At 38.4% G+C, this 17,834-nt stretch overlaps 2 protein-coding genes across 2 annotated transcripts in view; both read left to right on the top strand.

Moving 5' to 3' along the window:
• Positions 1 to 12,270, top strand: part of LOC119420786 (integumentary mucin C.1) — a 25,849-nt gene extending 13,579 nt beyond the window's left edge. Inside the window, exons 7-8 of the mRNA XM_037688211.1 lie at positions 11,974 to 11,992; positions 12,245 to 12,270. Of these exons, the coding sequence (XP_037544139.1) occupies positions 11,974 to 11,992; positions 12,245 to 12,270 (45 nt within the window). The remainder of the gene's footprint in view (positions 1 to 11,973; positions 11,993 to 12,244) is intronic.
• Positions 12,271 to 15,816: 3,546 nt separating this feature from the next.
• LOC119420402 (integumentary mucin C.1-like) lies at positions 15,817 to 16,416 on the top strand. Its single transcript, XM_037687792.1, has one exon. The coding sequence runs from the start codon at positions 15,817 to 15,819 to the stop codon at positions 16,414 to 16,416; it is 600 nt and encodes a 199-aa protein (XP_037543720.1).
• The last annotated feature ends 1,418 nt before the right edge of the window (positions 16,417 to 17,834 follow it).

Below are 17,834 nucleotides of genomic sequence, written 5' to 3'. Positions count from 1 at the left end.
AGCATCAATGTGTGGCATGGAGGCTGCACAGCTGCAGAAAGAAAAGCTTTGCAGAGAGTGGTGAAGGCTGCACAGAAATCTGTTGGAATCAGCCTCCCCACCATCACAGACATCTACACCTCCAGATGCAGGAAGAGGGCCACCTGCATCATGAAGGACCCCACTCACCCAGCACACACACTTTTTGCCCCACTCCCCTCAGGAAGGAGGTTGAGGAGCATTAAGTGTAGAACCACTAGACTGAGGAACAGCTTCTACCCTGAGGCTGTTAGACTCATGAATCTCTAGCCAGAATAATCACTGTGAAAAACCATATCATGTTGCTGCTGATCTGTTTCATGTTGCTGCTGATCTGTTTCATGTTGCTGCTGATCTGTTTCACTGTTGATGTGTTCATGCGTGCACATCTGCTCACAGACTCATGTTCATGTTTGTGGTGATGTTCAATGTTTTATGTTATGAGTGCTTAGTGTATATTTAGTTGATGTTTTTCTTAGTTCATATCTTAGATCTTATTACTGTTTTTCTTATACATTTTATTGTTGGATGTAACTGGGACCCTGCGTACATAATTTCGCTCCACCACATGTACCACATGAGGTGCGAATGACAATAAAGAATCTCTGACTCTGACTCTGACTTAGAGGGGCTGGCCTGAGAACTTGTATTGCAGTCAGTTGATTAGTGCTTGTCCTTAGTGCCTTCAAATTCCAATGTATGAACAATGAAGCAAACTTTTTACTATTTGGCTAATAATATTGTGTTTGTTCATAAATTTTAATTAGCAGTATTTTTTTTCCATATTCCACCAAAACGTATATGTTGTAAATCATACAACATGGATATAATTTAAAAAAACATATATAAAGAATTTCGACATAAACAGCAAGTGAGAAAACTCAGCCCTCTTTGAAGCTCCTTAACTCAGACATATCTCACATCATTTAAAGTTCAAACAAGTCAAAGTTGAACTTTATGTGGTTGAACAGGTAATTCGACATCTCCAACAGTTTTTTTACACAATACCTGTTTTTTATATTTTAAAAATTTTCCACAGAATGTTCAACTTGGACTTAGATTATATCAGGCACTAATGTTCAAGCTTTCTGAACGTTACAAAAGTTAATCACTGATGGAGGCAGCTAAGTGCTGCACAGACGTGTTTTCAGAAATGAAGCAGGCAGTATGGAACAAAAAAATGGCATAAAGCAGAACTCAGCTGTGATGATGTGAAGCACAACACCTTAAACACATGACAGAAGTCTCCCTCGTATTGTTTTCAAAACAAGATAAATTATCTCACTTTGGCAGTTCTCTTTGTGGCTAACTCCATCTCCATCTTCTACTGCTTATCCATAGTCTGGTCACAGAGACAACAGATTCAGGAGGGAAACCCAAACATCCCTCTCCCCAGCGACACTGTCTAGATCCTTCTGGGGGATCTCAAGGCAGTACATCATCCCTCCAGCAGGGCCTCTTGCCAATGGGACGTTCACAGAAAACCACTAAACCGGGGCATAGGAGGCATCCTAATCAGATGCTCGAATGACCTCAACTCACTCCTTTAGATGTGAAGAAGCTGCAGCTCTACTCTGAGCTCCCCCCAAGATGACTGAGCTCCTTGCCCTATCTCTAAGGCTGAGCATGGCCACCCTACAAAGGATCACATTCTTTCAGTCATGATACAAGCCTCTTGACCATAAGTGAGGTTTGGAATGTAGACAAACCAGTATATTGAGAAATTTGCCTTTGAACTCAACTTTTTCTTCACTGTGACTGATCGAAGCAATGCCCTTATTACAGAAGACGAGGCCGTAATCCATCAATCCATCCCCCATTCCATTCTACCATTATTCGGTAACATTACTTAAGGTCATCTTCTTGAGTCAAAGACTTCCCCTCAACCTGGAGGAAGGTATTCTGCCCATGTCTGGTCAAGCACTATGGCCTCAGACCTAGAGGAGCTAAGTGCAGGTTGAAGGTCTTGGCCCAAAGGCATCAACAGAATCACATCATCAACATAAAGAAAAAGCTCAACTTTGTGCCATAAAGGCAGACAAAATGCATGCTTTGGGTATACAGGGACTGCATAGTCCTTAAAAGCAACCCAGATACCCCATAGGCCCGCATAATCCCCCACAGTGTGGGGGGAGGGGGGAGTACGTGAGTGTGTAGAATACAGTATGGATATATTTATGCATAAAACATACAATTCGATTCAAAAATACTTTATTAATCCCAAAGGGAAATTATTTGTTGTTGTAACTCGTTATCCTCATTTCATTAGGAGATGTTGTAGATGCTGATGGCTGTAGTCAGGAAGGATCTCTTGTAAAGGTCCATCCCACAGTGGATCCTAAGAAACTGGCTGCAGATGCCGTTCGATCCGTCCACCCAGACTCGGCTGGCCTCTCAATTCCCCCGGGCTGTAGGACCACCTGAATGCTGGGCAGAACTCCTCCCAGAGCGATGGCCACTCCTCCCAGCAGTCTGCCGAGCTCCTCGTCGCTGCGGACAGCCAACTGTAGGTGCCGAGGGATGATCCTGTCCTTCTGCTGTCATGAGCCGTGTTTCCTGCTAGTTCCAGGATCTCAGTGTTCAGGCACTCGAGCACAGCTGGCAGGTAGATGAGAATGCGTCCACAGAACATCCTTTCAACTCATTTGAGATTTGGGGCTGTAGTTGAGATATTATTTGAGCTTTTGAGATGTTAATCATCTGCTCCTGGTTGTAGAGAACTGTCTTGTTGCCATGGTTACGTTTCATAACAAATGTTCAAAACTAAAACGGTTTCAGTAAAAATCCTTCCAGCTGCACAGCATCTGATACCAGAGGAAACAGACATCCTAAAAATGTGATTTACATCCAGAAAAAGAGGAATTAAAGTTTCCAAAAGCAAAACCTCAGAATGAAAGTAACAGAGCTGCTCCAATATGCCTAGAGAGGCACAATTCTAGAATACAAGCAAAAAATTGATTATCAAACTATTCAAATAAATAAACAATCAAATAGTAAAATCTTTGGTGGAGAAATGTTGGTGTTGCAGCAGTAAAATGTTTATTGCAGTTGGTCTCCAGGTTAGCAAACATTTCAAGAATTGGCCCACACCTCTATACAGAAACTTACTAAACTGTTCATGTGGCATGGCTTCTGCTTGGCATCTTGAACATTCTGCTCCCTCCATAGATCTGGTTGTTTTGTTGTAAATTTATAAATATTTAAATGTATGCAATGAGTTGCAAAATTATTCATTGCTATGGTATTTTTATTTCAGTGGCCACCCATAAATAAAAAGTGATTGCCACCTGGACAAGACAGTCTTGACCTCTTTTGATCCCTATGTTTTGTTTAGTGTGTTTTTAATTTCCTCTGGCCACATGAGATTAACCCATCCATCAATCCATTATCTTTTACCTGCTTCTTCCTTTTTGAGTCACGGGGGTCACTGGTGTCCATATCCAGCAGCCACTGTGCAAGAGGCGGGGGACACCCTGGACAGGTCTCCAGTCCATCACAGGGACACAGAGACAAACAAGACAAACATTCACTCTCTCACTCACACTTAGGAACATTTTAGAGTTACCAATCATGCAAAACATGCATGCTTTTGGTCTGTGGGAGGAAACCTGACTGCTTGGGGAAAACCCACACATGCACAGAGAGAACATGCACACTCCACCCAGAAAGGTACCAGGCCGGTTTTCAATCAGGCCACAGTGCTGCCCAGGTTTCAGCTGAAATTATATTTACACCTAACAAGACACAGTAAGTATTTTCATTTGTTCTAACTACAACATCTTCTATGAAAATCAGATACCATCTCCATTCTCTTGCAGATCCAGCTGTTCCCGCTTCCAGCCCAAACCTGTAAATAAAATCTCCCCTGAGCCCCCAATTCTCTTTGGGTTTCAGAACTCCAAACTGAGTTAACAAGGACACTTTCAGGGCAGCTGTGGCTGAGTGGTTAGAGGAGTTGTCCTCCACTGTGAGAGTTGGGGGTTCGACTCCACCAGCAGTCACATGCTGGGCAAGACACTGAACCCCTCATTGCCTCCAATGTGTGTCCCATCGTGTATGAATGATCTAAAGTTCTGATTAGTCTTTGTATAGATCTAGCAGAGTGTTGTATGAATGGGTAAATGAGGCACAGACTGTAATGTAAAGCGCTTGATAAGAAAGAAAGGTGCTATGTATAAGTATACTCCATTTACTTTGTGTAGCAAAAATGACAATTATAATGTTATATATGATAAATAAAATTCCATCTCTAAAAGCTATTGTTTTTTTTCCCCTACATTTGCAGAGGTTGAAGCTTTAATTGGGTGATTAAAACGCTCCTTTTATTTGTTTTTCGATCCATGATCTATTCATCTTTTACAATCTTTAACCTAAAAACCACCAACAGCACTAACTTTTATAGACATGCCATCGTGAAGGGGTTTGGGCATTCATGGTGATTGTTCCTCAAGTGTTTGAGGATACTGAATCTGTAAAAAAAAAAAAAAGAAAATCTCTTGTCACTTTTGCACTTTTTATGTTTGTTGTAGAAATTCATATTTAGACTGTGCAGAGAAGACAGCAGTGAACTGATGTAAAAGAAACTGCTCGGACCTGTTGCACCAGATGGGTGTACCTGCAGAAGTTTGGAAATACCAATACTTGCGTTACGAATCAAATACTGAAATGGAGCTTAAAGTGTTATTAGCAAAGGATGACTACAATTTCAAGCCGTGGGTGTGTGTGGTGCATTCTTAAAGAAACAGACGTTCTTTTATGTTTTAATGACACCAGCTGATGCAGTTTGTGCTGCAAAGGTGTAGACTCCTCCTGTTTGACACATTCTGAAATAAACCTGCTTGACTTTTTTTCCACACACAGAGGAATATTTACACAATGCAATATAAAAAATACAGACAGAGGAATGTGAAATGGAAACAAAGGATCACTAGATGAGAAGGTAAAGATAAATAAATGAACAAATGCCAAAGTAAACCACATTTACCAAGTTAACCAAGGAGAGAAGTGTGTAGAAAATTTAATACTGTACTACACATTTTATTCAGTGAAACACTTCATAAAATGATCAGTACAAAAACTGATTAAAAAGGCAAACAAAAATAAGAAAACCAAGTAATAAGATAAATACATAATACAGTAAAAATGACAAAGAAGTGCATAAATGTTTTTTATGGAAATTTGATTCAGCTCTACTAAAACTGTCAGGATCTGTGTTCTTGTGGGTTTCTTTTGGATCCTTAGTGTTTTGATAGGTTTATTATCCATCCATCATCTTTACCTGTATTTTCCTTTCGGGGGGGGGGGGGGGGGGGGTGCTGCTGGTGTCTGTCTCACCCTGGACAGGTCTCCAGTCCATCACAGGGACACATAAAGACAAACGAGACAAACAACCATTCACTCTCTCTCTCGTTCTCTCTCACCTCGGGACAATTTAGAGTTACCAGTCAGTCTAACATGCATGTTTTTTGTCTGTGGGAGGAAACCAGAGTACCCAGCGAAAACCCATGCAGCACGGAGAGAACATGCAAACTCCACCCAGAAAGGCCCATGTCTGGGATTTGAACCGGCAACCTTCTCACTGAGAGGCAACAGCTCTACCAATTAAGCCACCGTGACACGAGGTTCTTTTTTCATTCATTAATTCATTCAACCTTTTTTTATACAGCTTAACCCCACTGAGCCTCGGGGACTCACTTACAAGAGAGACCTGTTCTTACATGCTTCTTGTAATCCTTCTAATCTAGATTAAAATAGTAAAATGCTTCATCAGCATTCCGTTTAATTAATGAAAGTTTTTGTAATTTTTTTAAGCACGTTGTATCAAATTTGCATTCCTGATTCAAAATCCTCCTGCCAGTTGAGATGAAAAACATTTGGAAGGTTAATTTATTTATTTCTATTTAATTTTTCCTTCTTGTTTTATAGTTTTTTTTCCCCAGTTGTTTGATGATTAGATATTAAACTGAACAATTTTAACTTTTATTTCTTTCTTTTTAATATGTATAAATAGCTTGACAGGACTTTGATCTGTTGTTTGATCTGTTTGTTTTTCTCTAAATTTGCTTTAGATTATTTTTGTATATTTGCTGAGCTGCACAGAGAAACTGGTTGGATCTGACTTGTTTTCTGTGATTTCCATTAACTCTGTGCATTTCTGGTTTGTCCTAAACTTTTTTTTTGTTTCCCCCTAAATCCCATGTAAGAGAGAAGAAAGTGATCTTGCATTTCTTTAACTCTTTAGCCCTTACAGCTGTTAGCATTAGCAAAATATTCATTTGTGTTGTGTGAGTTTTGATTATGCTGATAAGAAAATGCAAATTAACATGAAATGCATTCTTCATTAAAAGAACAATTCAGGAATTAACAGAAAGTTCATGCTGCTCTGATCAAATTAAAAATGTCCTTCAACAACAACAACAAAAAGTTAAATGGCGTCAAATAGTTTTTGTTCAATCTAAATTAATTTATAACTGCCTTACTGACTGAATTCACTTACTGAATTCAAAGAGGCTACCTTTTTAATTTATATATGAACAAACTGAACATTATTTGTGGAAAATATTTTTTTATTACCAGAATTATTTGATAAAAAATTACTGAACAACTATGAAATTATTATCGTGAAAGAAAAATGGAAAAAACAAAACACGTGGTTCGTTTTTTTTTTTCTGGTCAAACTGCATTTGTTCTTTAAACAAGAATAAAAGCGGTAAAACTGGTTTATTTAATTTGTTTACGTGATCTGAAATATTGGATGAAAAAAACTTTTTCTTCATGACTGAAGAACTGAACCTTTTTTCAGAACTTTTGAAATCCTTCTGACACAAATCTTAACAGTATAAAACAGCCTCCAAAAAACCAAATCAACTAAATTAACTGATTGAAAGCTGATGTGTGCTGCTCATCATGTTGGTTTCTAGTGTCACCCAGAGGGAAGAACCAGAGCTGAAGCAAAGATGGAACAATACCAGCAACATTCTGGCATGCTGGTTCTGGATGTGCTGTGATTGTGCTAATCATTCTATTTAATTATATCTTAAGGTTTGTTGTAAAGTATGTTTGGGTGTGTTGGTTTGTTGTCGGGATGCTCTGACAGTTATAGGAGGGAAATTGTTGAAGCGTGACGCTGAAATCAAGTGATCACACCCAGTCGGGGAGGTCGGCTGTGAAATGTAAACAACGTAGAGAAACTCTGGAGAATTTGCCTGAACATGAAGCTGAGCTTTTCTCTGGTTTGATTATGGATCTGCTTCCATTCAATATAATTTTACTATATTAATAACCTTAATAATAACAAGTCATCATGAATTGTCAGAATGATGTTCTCATTTTTGATAACATGATCATTTTTATGTAATTAGCTTGAAGAAGACAGAAGAATTCATGGTTTGTCATCCATTTATTTTGTTGATATTTGTTTCCCGGGAATCCTTGAGAAGTGTTTGTTTTCCGTGACTTCTCAGCATTTCTGTCTGCAACTGATATGATCATGGTTGGGCAGGGCGAAGGGGAGCTGGGATAACTGTAATAAGGAGTCTAACAAATTTAAGTCAGGTCCTCTGGACGGATTCTTCTTGTTGAAACGTTTCATCTTTTATCCAAAAGACTTCGTCAGGCCGAGGAGCTGTAATAAACTCGGTCTTATAAATGGCACCTTCTCATAGTGGATCAACCAGTTTGCTGGAGACAGCCAGAACTAGCTGTTCACATGATAAAGAAGGACCATCAACCTAACTATGGGACCTTATGGCTTATGGCTACCAATGGGACAGATCTGTTTGGCAGACCGTAGACTGAGGAAGTCCTCTGGATGGGGGCAAAACGTTTCTCACTTAGAGAAGCTAGTCCAGATGACACAATTTGATCTTTTTTTGTTGTTCATCAGCTTAACAATTGGTTGTTATAGTGCCCTGATGGTTTCTTGCTATTCAGAGGAATGAATGAAGATGAATAAATGAACATGCAGAGGCCTCCATGTCCAACTGTCCCATCTTACAATGTTGTTATTGCTAGTATCACTCAGCCGTCTGTGAATAACAAGCGGCCCTAACGGCACTTACTACTAATTTTTAGGCTGATGGTCCTCCTTTATCTCGTGAACAGTTCTGGATGTCATCAGCAAACTGGTTGATCCACTATGAGAAGGGGCTATTTACAAGACTGAGTTTGTTCCAGCTCCTCAGACTGAAGAAGTCTTTTGGATACAAGACTAAATGTTTCAAGAAGAAGAATCCATCCAGAGGACCTGACTCAACTTTGTTGGATTTTCCTATTGAGCAGCATCAGGATGTAATAAGGAGGTTCCTAAAAACCAACAACTTTTCTTCAGAAACCCAGAACAGTTCAGAAACTCAGACAGGAAAAGTCATGAATAAGTTTTCTAATGTAACTCTCTGGCTGTTTTCTCCAAAGCTTTGTAATGAATTTGATTAATTCTACACCTGATTGTTTGTGTATCCATTTTTTGTTTGTTTGTTTTCTACAACTCCCATCCAGCGCTCACCACTGCAGATCACTGCATTTATTGGAGTAAAACACTTTCTAAAGGCACATTTGGATTCAAAGGTGTCTTGAGTGTAGATGCACACATTAAGTTGTTTAATTCAAAAGTTTAGAACTTTTATTATGATAAAATTTTAGAGAAAAAGATTAACCTTCTGAAGAATCTAAAAACATTTGGAAAAATAAATAATAATGTTAAATAAGAGTGTCACTTCAGTTTGAAAATCCAAAAGTATGAATGTTTTTTGTTTGTTTTTTTTTTTAATCTAAGACAAGATAGAACTTTATTGATCTCACAGGAAATTGTTGTGCCAGAGTTTCAGTACAAAGGAACATACACAAGAATCACACAAGATATATAAAAAACAAAAATAACAGAGAATATAAAAATACCAACAATTAAGTTCTAAACAGGTCAGGTGCAGTCAGAAATATTAAAGAGTTTATTGTAGCACATGATTCATTTTATTGTCTTACGTGCAGAAAGGTGGGGAGGCGTTGAAAAGTTTGATAGCCACAGGGAGGAAGGACTTCCGGAACATTTGTTGTGAATAACTAAATTTTCATTTATTGTTTATTTATATAAGAACATGTGTTTATTGTCAGCACTTACTGAACACTATGGCACTTATAGCCTAATAATCCAAACAAGAATATAACAATCACAACAGCATCATTAAAAGGGTGGCAATTATTCTTGATTACAAAATTGGATTTCTTTCACAAAATGCTTCCGGCTTAATCTAAACTGATTTCAACTAGAAATAATTTTTAAACCCTAAATAAATTTGAATAAAATAACGTCATTGTTTGTCTTCTTTAGTGAGTCGCCTGCATACTCCGCAGTATAGAAATAATAACAGATAACATACGAGACAGTTTGTTGTTTTAAAGTTTATAGGTGTAGTTAATGTCCAAACATGTCATCACAAAGAAACTCGTTTCAAACGTAAAATTATTTTTACCAAGATTTTCTGAGAACCCTCTGAAAGTCTGAGATTTTTTTTAGAAACCAAACAATTACTGAACCTCCTCTTAACACTGTATTTTCAAACTATTGAGAAAAAGAAACAAAAAGATAAATATTTTATAGTTTGAATGTTGAAGTTTTAGAAATAGCATAATTTTTGTATAGATGAAAAATACAAAGTGTTTGTATTTTTCACTTTTTATAACTTAATCACATCACATGTTTAAAATATTGTCAATTTTTTATTTCCTATTAGTTGTGATGGCAGATGGAACCCTGCAGAGCCACGCCTGCACAGATCCACAGCGCATGTGTCATGCGGCTCAGTGACTGTGGATTAAACCTTCCATTCAAGCAATTTGTCTTGTTACGTGCAGCATATCTGAGTGAATGGAGGAAGAAGGGCGACACTTGCTGCTCACTTTACTACACTTTTATTATTTGTTTTACACTCGTTAAAGTGGGGCACCAGCTGGTCTAACCAGCAACAATTTAATAAATGTATTTATCCTTTAATAATCATAATTAAGTCACTAGAATCTGTTAATTACAGGGAGTTCATTCATCCAAAGGAGGAGGCTAAAATTATCTTTTAAGTTTTATTACCAAAATAATTAATCAAACTAAGAATCATCAACAACAATAAGCAAATTCAACAACACAAATGATAATGGATAATAATTTGGAGAATAACTAGTTTGAAAAGTAGTTAAACAATAATGAACAATCTAAGCAATAATTAATTAGCCGTGGATTAATTCTCTTTTATCTAAGGCAAAATTTATTATTTGAGCAGGAATTATTTTAGCTTTTATACACACACAAATTCAAACAAAGTTTAAATATTTGATAAATAGCTTACTTTGGATTTTGGTTGATAGAAGTAATTTAATGTGACCAGATCAAGTCATTTATTATCACTGCAAGCAGGACATGATTTACCAAGTTGCATCAGCTAAAATGGCCTAATCAGACCCAACGTTGCATCATGTCACCAGGTCTCGGCTTTTTGCCGGGTCAAAAAAAAAAAAAGTCCGTGCTCAGTAGTCCAGGTATACAATCCTACATTTTTCAGTCAGGTCATCTGGACAGTTTCTTTTTTTTTCTGAAACGTTTCACCTTCCATCCAGAAGTCTTCATCAGTCAAGGAAACACACAACACAAAACTGATTCTTCCCCCAAACAGCTTACCCCAAAGTGGAACAAACCAGTTATGTTGGTGCTAAGATGGTGTTTTTGGCACGCCCCCTCCTCTGTTGCCGGCAATCTTCCTCGTCAACAGTCATGCCAAACTGGTTCAAAACCAAAAAAGTCCATCAGTTTGAGGGCTGGGTGCACTCATCTTTACTAGCCAGACCAGGCACTGCCCAAGGGAGCAGAAGGTCACTGACTGCTTCAGTGGTTGGTGTAGCTGATGAGAAGGTGTGAGGGTGATCAGCAACTGTCAGCCGGCTTACACTTTGAGAGGAAAACGTCTCGTAGTGAATAAAACAACTTCATCTTCAGTAGTTACTTGAAACTTTTACTTTGCTACTAACAAAAATTGTAACTGAGCAAACATGTTAATTTGCTCAGGAATAAAGGAGACGGACATCAGACGACCACATCAGGATGGGGAAGCAGACGAACTGAAAGTGTCACACAAAGAAACTTTGTTTGAACTCTCAACTCTCTGAAGAGTTTCGATGGACTCTGGAATATTATTTATTTATTTTTTAACCTTTATTTATACACGTAGTCTCAATGGGTCATGACTCATTTTCAAGAGAGACCTGTTTTTTGGGAGCAGATGGTGGGGGGGTTAAGGGCCTTGCTCAAGGGCCTAGAGTGGGGCAAATGAGGGTGGAGAAAGGTGTGGGTGCTTCACCTTTTCCACCCACATTTTAATGTTAGTTTGGGGAGTGGCGGCCATCCGATCACAGGCCCACCTTCTCTAACCTGTGCGCCACCGTGCCCCTAGAGTGCAGGGGGGCTGAGATGGTGTAGAAGTAGGGCAGCCAACGTTGCCGTTCAACCCCCGCCATGCCCAAATGCCGTGGTGTCCTTGAGCAAGACACCCATTCCCTATATGCTCCCCGGATGCCTACATAGCTGCCCACTGCTCCACCTGGGTATGTCTCAGGTGTGATGGGTTAAAGGCAGATCATTAAGTTCATCATTGCATAGAAACATACAATGATGGCAACACAGCACTTTCTTTCCGCCCCCTTTGTTTTTGTACTACTAGTGCTTAGCGTATTTTTAGTTTAAAATTTTTTTAGTTCATATCTTAGACCTTATTACTGTTTTTCTTTTACATTTTATACTTTTGTTGGATGTAACTGGGACCCTGTGTACACGATTTCTTTCCATCACATGTACCACATGTGGTGTGTATGACAAAAAAAGAAACTTTGACTTTGAGTAAGTCCATGCTCTCTGTTGCTGTCACTGACCTCTAGGGGCTCTCTTCATGAGAGAGCTCTTTCTTCTTGTGTTTTCAGAGCTACCTGGCTGCCACAGGTGAGATGTGATGCAGCTCGTCAACCACTCCATAAAGAGCTCCTCTCAGAGGTGTCAGGCCCCTTTTGCTGGACCTTGATCTGCAGTGATCTTGTCTGTGTGGTGTACACTTTTGGGCAGGTTGTTGTAATAGTGTGTGAGCAATTTACGAGTGAACAGCTGGAAAGAAAAATGTTTTGTGTTCACAGTGGAAGCTGGTAGGGGTTCTCTGCCATTTTTGCTCCAGACCTTTTTCTCCTGTTTTGTGGATAGCCAGGGAGCTCAACCTTTACTTCTAACTAGTGGTATTTTATTTTTATTGTTAAAAGGGGGTGTTTTGTTTTATTATTTTGGCCTCGGAGTCCCTGAAGCTTAAAGCTTCCCTGGGTTGATTTGTTGTTCTATTATTTTGCGTTTGTGTTTGATATTTCTTTCCTAAATTGTAAAATAAACTTTTCGTTCTACTGACATCAACTGCTTAATGGTTACTAGTTTATTTTGTTACACCTAGTGCATGAAATTAACCTTTGCTGTTTTGAGGGGGTTGTAACACTCTGCACAGATGCCCCTGCATATTATTCCATCCATTGGTTACTGTTCCATGCATGCATTGCCTGTCTGCATATTACATCTTGCTAATATGTGTTGGACTGTCTCCGGGGCTTTTCCCCACAGCCTGCATCTTGGGTCCTGTCTGGTATGGTAGCTCCTGGCATCTGTTATTCGTTCTCCTCTAATTAGTGTGTCTGTCATCTTTCGGTTGCAGTCTCAAAATGTTTGCAACCAAGTAACCAACAAGTCATTTGTCAACATATCAAGTGGCCAGTTTCTGAAAACTACAATTTATTTTTAGGTGCACGACTATTAAAATTGTATTTTTGACTATGCATATTGTTTAGTTATCGACCTTCGCCACATAGTGCCCACCTTCATGTTTTGTACCCACCTGTGCTGAGAACCTCCCGTTTATCTTTTGATTTTCTGAAGTACACTTTTAAAATAACCGGTTGTACTGAGAACAAACAAACAAAACAAAAAATCAGGCAAGTTAGTCAGGCTGGTTTCTGTTTTCCTCAGAGAGAAGGACCAAGAAAGACGCCACACTCAAACACACTGCAATCCTCTTTTTGGAAAGTCGGTTTTGAAGAAGCTGCGTGAGAGCACACAAATATTGCTTCAGTAAACTGTCAAACCTAATTATATGTCAGAGGAAAAAAATGTTTGGTAGGACAACTGACAAAAGAGGCAGGTTTTTCAATTGTGATGCTAAAAATATGTGAGTACACCCAGACCACCACCTCACCTAATATAAAATTATTGCATGGCAGAAAAAGATTAGATGCAGAATTCAAAAGAAGCAAAAGAACTGCAAAACTCAACGAAACACAATGAACCAGATCAATCCTGACTCATCTGGGTGCTTGTCAACACAGGTAACTCTACTCATCTTTTCTTTATATAAATAGTTACAGTATATAGTAAGAAGGAAGTAAAAAAAAATATGTCTTGTCTAAATATTACAATACTTGTGGTCACAAGTGAGCCGGATTTGTAATTATTTTTAAAATTGTGTTCAGAAATTAAAAAATGACTAAAGAAAAATGCATAAATTATTTTTTGTATTTGTGTAGCAATTTTTTAAAAATATGAATGTTTTGAAAAGAAATGTCACATCATGTTTCTAACATGTCAATAGAAATATCAAAGCAAATATGTTCTTGTTTTAGTATTTTACCTTGTTTATATGGCATCTTGATTTGACTGTTCATAACGTCTTTTAACTGATTTTAGTTGCTTTTTGTTGAATTATTGTTGTCTGTACTTTATATGTCATGAGTCCTCATGACTCAATGAGACTACCTGTATATATAAAGGTTGCATGAATAACTAAAAATCATTCTTATTTTTTACCATTTTGTAACAGGTTCTTTACCATTATAAATTGTAAAAGTCATTTTTTAATTTATTTTTTGTTCTGATGTTCAGCTGGAGCACTACAGTGGTTAAGCTGCATGGATCAGTCATGTTCAGCGACACTAGCAGTGACTTGTAGCGCAGAGACAATGTGTATAGCAGCTTCCATTCAAGGTATTTTATCTAATATTCCTTTTATTTACTGCTGAAAATTGCTCACAGTGATGTTCAGTGTTCTCTGTAAACATGAACAAACTGCTCTTTGACTCTGCAGCCACTTCATCTGGAACTACAGGAACACAAAATCTTTTAACTTGTGCTGTTGTGCGTCGAAACCTTATGTACAGATGTATGTGTAGCCTAACAGACTCTGTAAATATCATCATTCATACTCTGGCCAACCCCGTACAAAGCTCGGTTAGGTTATTTTCTAGTCTGTGGATCACTGGTGCCTTAATTTATATGGCAATGGATGAACATTGTTTTTATTGTGTCTTCTTGTTGTTGCTATCTTTTTTGTGTGCCTGTTTTTGTTTACTTTGAACCATGTGCGTCTGAAATAAAGTTTTTGATTGAATTGATTTTAAAAACTGCTCGTCGTCAGCTTTGTCCAAGCACAGGAAGACAGACTTTTTCTGTAAACTTGGGAGACTCAAGTGTAATTACGTCTGCTCCGTGCTGCAACACCGACAGCTGCAACTCACAAACACTACCTTGTAAGTTTCAATATTTAAAAATATTCTAAAAATCCTGATCTACTGCTTTTTTCTGTTAAGTTTAAAACTCTTTTTTGTGGGGGTTTAGTGTTTTAGTTCCTGGCCTTCAGGCATCTGACAGCTTGCAGTGTAATTATTGTAACACTGCCACTTCTCAGTGCACTTTAATGTTCAGGAACTGAGAGCAGCCGCATCTCAGCAACTGGTGAGTTTCATATTTATTTGTGTACAGTATCACTTTTTTGATGACATTCAAAATTGTTTTTCCTGTTGCATACAAAAGAAAAAGAAACCACACATTTTAATATGTATATGCTATATGTAAAATAAAGAATAAATGAAAATATATTGGACCAGAAAATTTAATAAGCTAAAGATTTTAAAAGGAAAACTTTGACTTTAACCCTTTACAAAGCACTGAAGGAGGAACGTGTGTCATGTCCCTCCCCCTTCATTTCTCTTATTTTATTATATTCAGCAGCTGAAACGAGTAAGAGATAGCAATAAATGCCAAGACTGATTAAACTGTTTTTGTTTTTTGTTTGTTCGCTTGTTAAGAAGAACACAATTTATACAATAATATTCTGATTTAATACCTACAGTGACAACTGGATCCAAAATATTTCTGGTGTTTGCATGAGTCCAAATACATGTTTAGTTGCTCAAAGGCTTATTAGCTTACCATTCTTGCAAAATGTTGGTTTCATCACCACTGGACCAAGTTGCTGTACAACCAATTTGTGCAACAGTCCACTAACTACAACTGCAGCACAAACCACTACAAAGACTACCAGTACAACCACCACAATTGCAGCACCAACAAGCACAACACCAACCACATCACCAACTACCACAACCACCACTAGAACCACCACAACCACAAGGCCAACCACCACAATGACAACAACCACAACACTACAACTGCAGCACAAATCACTACAACCACAACACTACCCACCACAATGCCAATTATGAAAACCACTACTCCAACTACTACAGCAGCAACACCACCCACCACAACCACCAGGTCAACCACCACACTAACAACCACAATGCCAACCACCACAAACATAACGCCAAAAACCACGTCAACAATCACAATGTCAGCTACTACAACCACCAGAACAACCAGAACAACCACTACCGACAGTTCAACCAGCACACCAATCACCACAACTACAACACCAACCTACAACGCCAACTGCCACAGCCACAATGTCAACCACTACAATTGTCACAACCACCGCTACATCAATAGTATCAACAATGTCAACCACTGCTACATCATCAGTATCAACAATGCCAAACACTACAACATCCACTGCTGCCACTTCAGCATCCACAACTACAACACCAACCACTATAACCACTACAATGCCAAAAACACCAACCATTAAACCACCTACCACAACCACTACACAAACCACCACAACAACCACTTCAAACATTCCGATTACCACACCAATCACCACAACTAGATCACAAACCACTACAACTACGACAATGCAAACCACCCCAACCACCTCACTATCCACTACAACCAACACAATGCCAAACTTCATTACCACAACGCTAACCACTACAAGCACCACCTTAACAACACCAACCACTACAACTAAGATAGCAACCACCATGTCAACAACAACAGTTCCAACTACTACAACCACTACACCAACCATTACAACCACATTGCCATCCGCTACAGCTACCACAACATCCATTACCGAAACTTCAACCACCACTCCAACTACCACAACTACAACACCATCTACCACAATGCCAGCAACTACAACTACCTCACCAACCACCACATGAACAGTATCAACACATCCACTACAGTCACTTCAACAAACACAGCTACAACACAAACCACTACAACTCCCACAATGCCAAAAAAACACAACCACTAAACAAACTACCACAACCACAACATCTTTGACGACCAAACCAACTACCACAACTAGATTACAAATCACTACATCTACCACAATGCAAACCACTACAACCACAACACCATCCACTATAACCACTACAACACAAACCACTACAAACAACACAATGCCAAACCCCATTACCACAATGCCAATAACTACATGCACCACATTAATCATAACACCATCCACTACAACCAAGATACCAATCACCACGTCAACAACACCAATGTCAACTACTACAACCACTACACCAAACACCACACTGATCACCACAACAACCACTACAACGACAATGCCAGCTACAACCACCACAACTGCAACAGCAACTCGTATAATCACAACACCAACCACTACAATGTCAACCACCACAACCACACAAACCATCACATCAACAACTCTAATGGCAACCACAAATGACACTTCAACCATCACAACTACAACACCAACCACCATAAGCACAGTGCCAACCACTACAATTGCAACACTCACCACCACATCAACAGTGTCAACAACACCAACCACTACAACATCCACTACAGCCTCTTCAACAACTACAACACCAACCACAACAACTGCAATGCCAAAAAAACACAACAATTAAACCATATACCAAGTTTGTGTACTTTAGTTTATTAAAATGTTTAAAATACTATTTAACTCAACTGTTTGGTATTAATTTTGTTATTGTCTTTGTTATAAGTTATAGTTGTAAACTATCCTTGGTAATTGGTGCTTTGAAAGTACCCTCCTTTTGTTAAATTTTGTTAACCCGACAAAATAAATCACTACTTTTATTCAAAACCTATTTCCACCTGGTTTTAATGTTAACTCTCATTTTCCTGGCTGAACCAGGTCATAACAATGACTCTGGCTGGCACAGATTTGTGTTGCCATGTTTTGCACTCCTTCCATAAACAATGGAAAAAAGACTCATATGCACACACTTGATGCAGTGATAACTAAATAATATATTATGTAAAACTAAACACAGAGACATGTATAAAAAAGTTAAATCCTGTTTTGTATTTGCTAAGCTTAATGGAGTGTGCCAGCCATCTTAAAAAAGGTTGATTCCAAAATCCATCAGTGAATGTTCACTCAATTGTTTCTTTCTGAGTATTGTTTTTATTAAACTTCATTTATTTTGAAATGTATAAGAAAATAAATAAAGTAACGTAACAAGATAAACAAAATGAAAACTGTTTGAAAAAGGAGTGGGAAGAAGTACAAGCTTATTTAATCCCATCCTTCTCCACAATTTACCAATAAAAGTTAGTCTGTTACCTTATTCTAGATTAC

The sequence above is a fragment of the Nematolebias whitei genome, chromosome 14 (assembly GCF_014905685.2).
Source record: "Nematolebias whitei isolate Nwh7 chromosome 14, NemWhi1, whole genome shotgun sequence".
NCBI classification, from domain to species: Eukaryota; Metazoa; Chordata; class Actinopteri; order Cyprinodontiformes; family Rivulidae; genus Nematolebias; species Nematolebias whitei.
This window is presented reverse-complemented; position numbering and strand designations above follow the sequence as displayed.

Coding starts and splice junctions, on each gene's coding strand:
- LOC119420402 (XM_037687792.1), top strand. CDS start 15,817: ATGTCAACCACTACAATTGTCACAACCACCGCTACATCAATAGTATCA.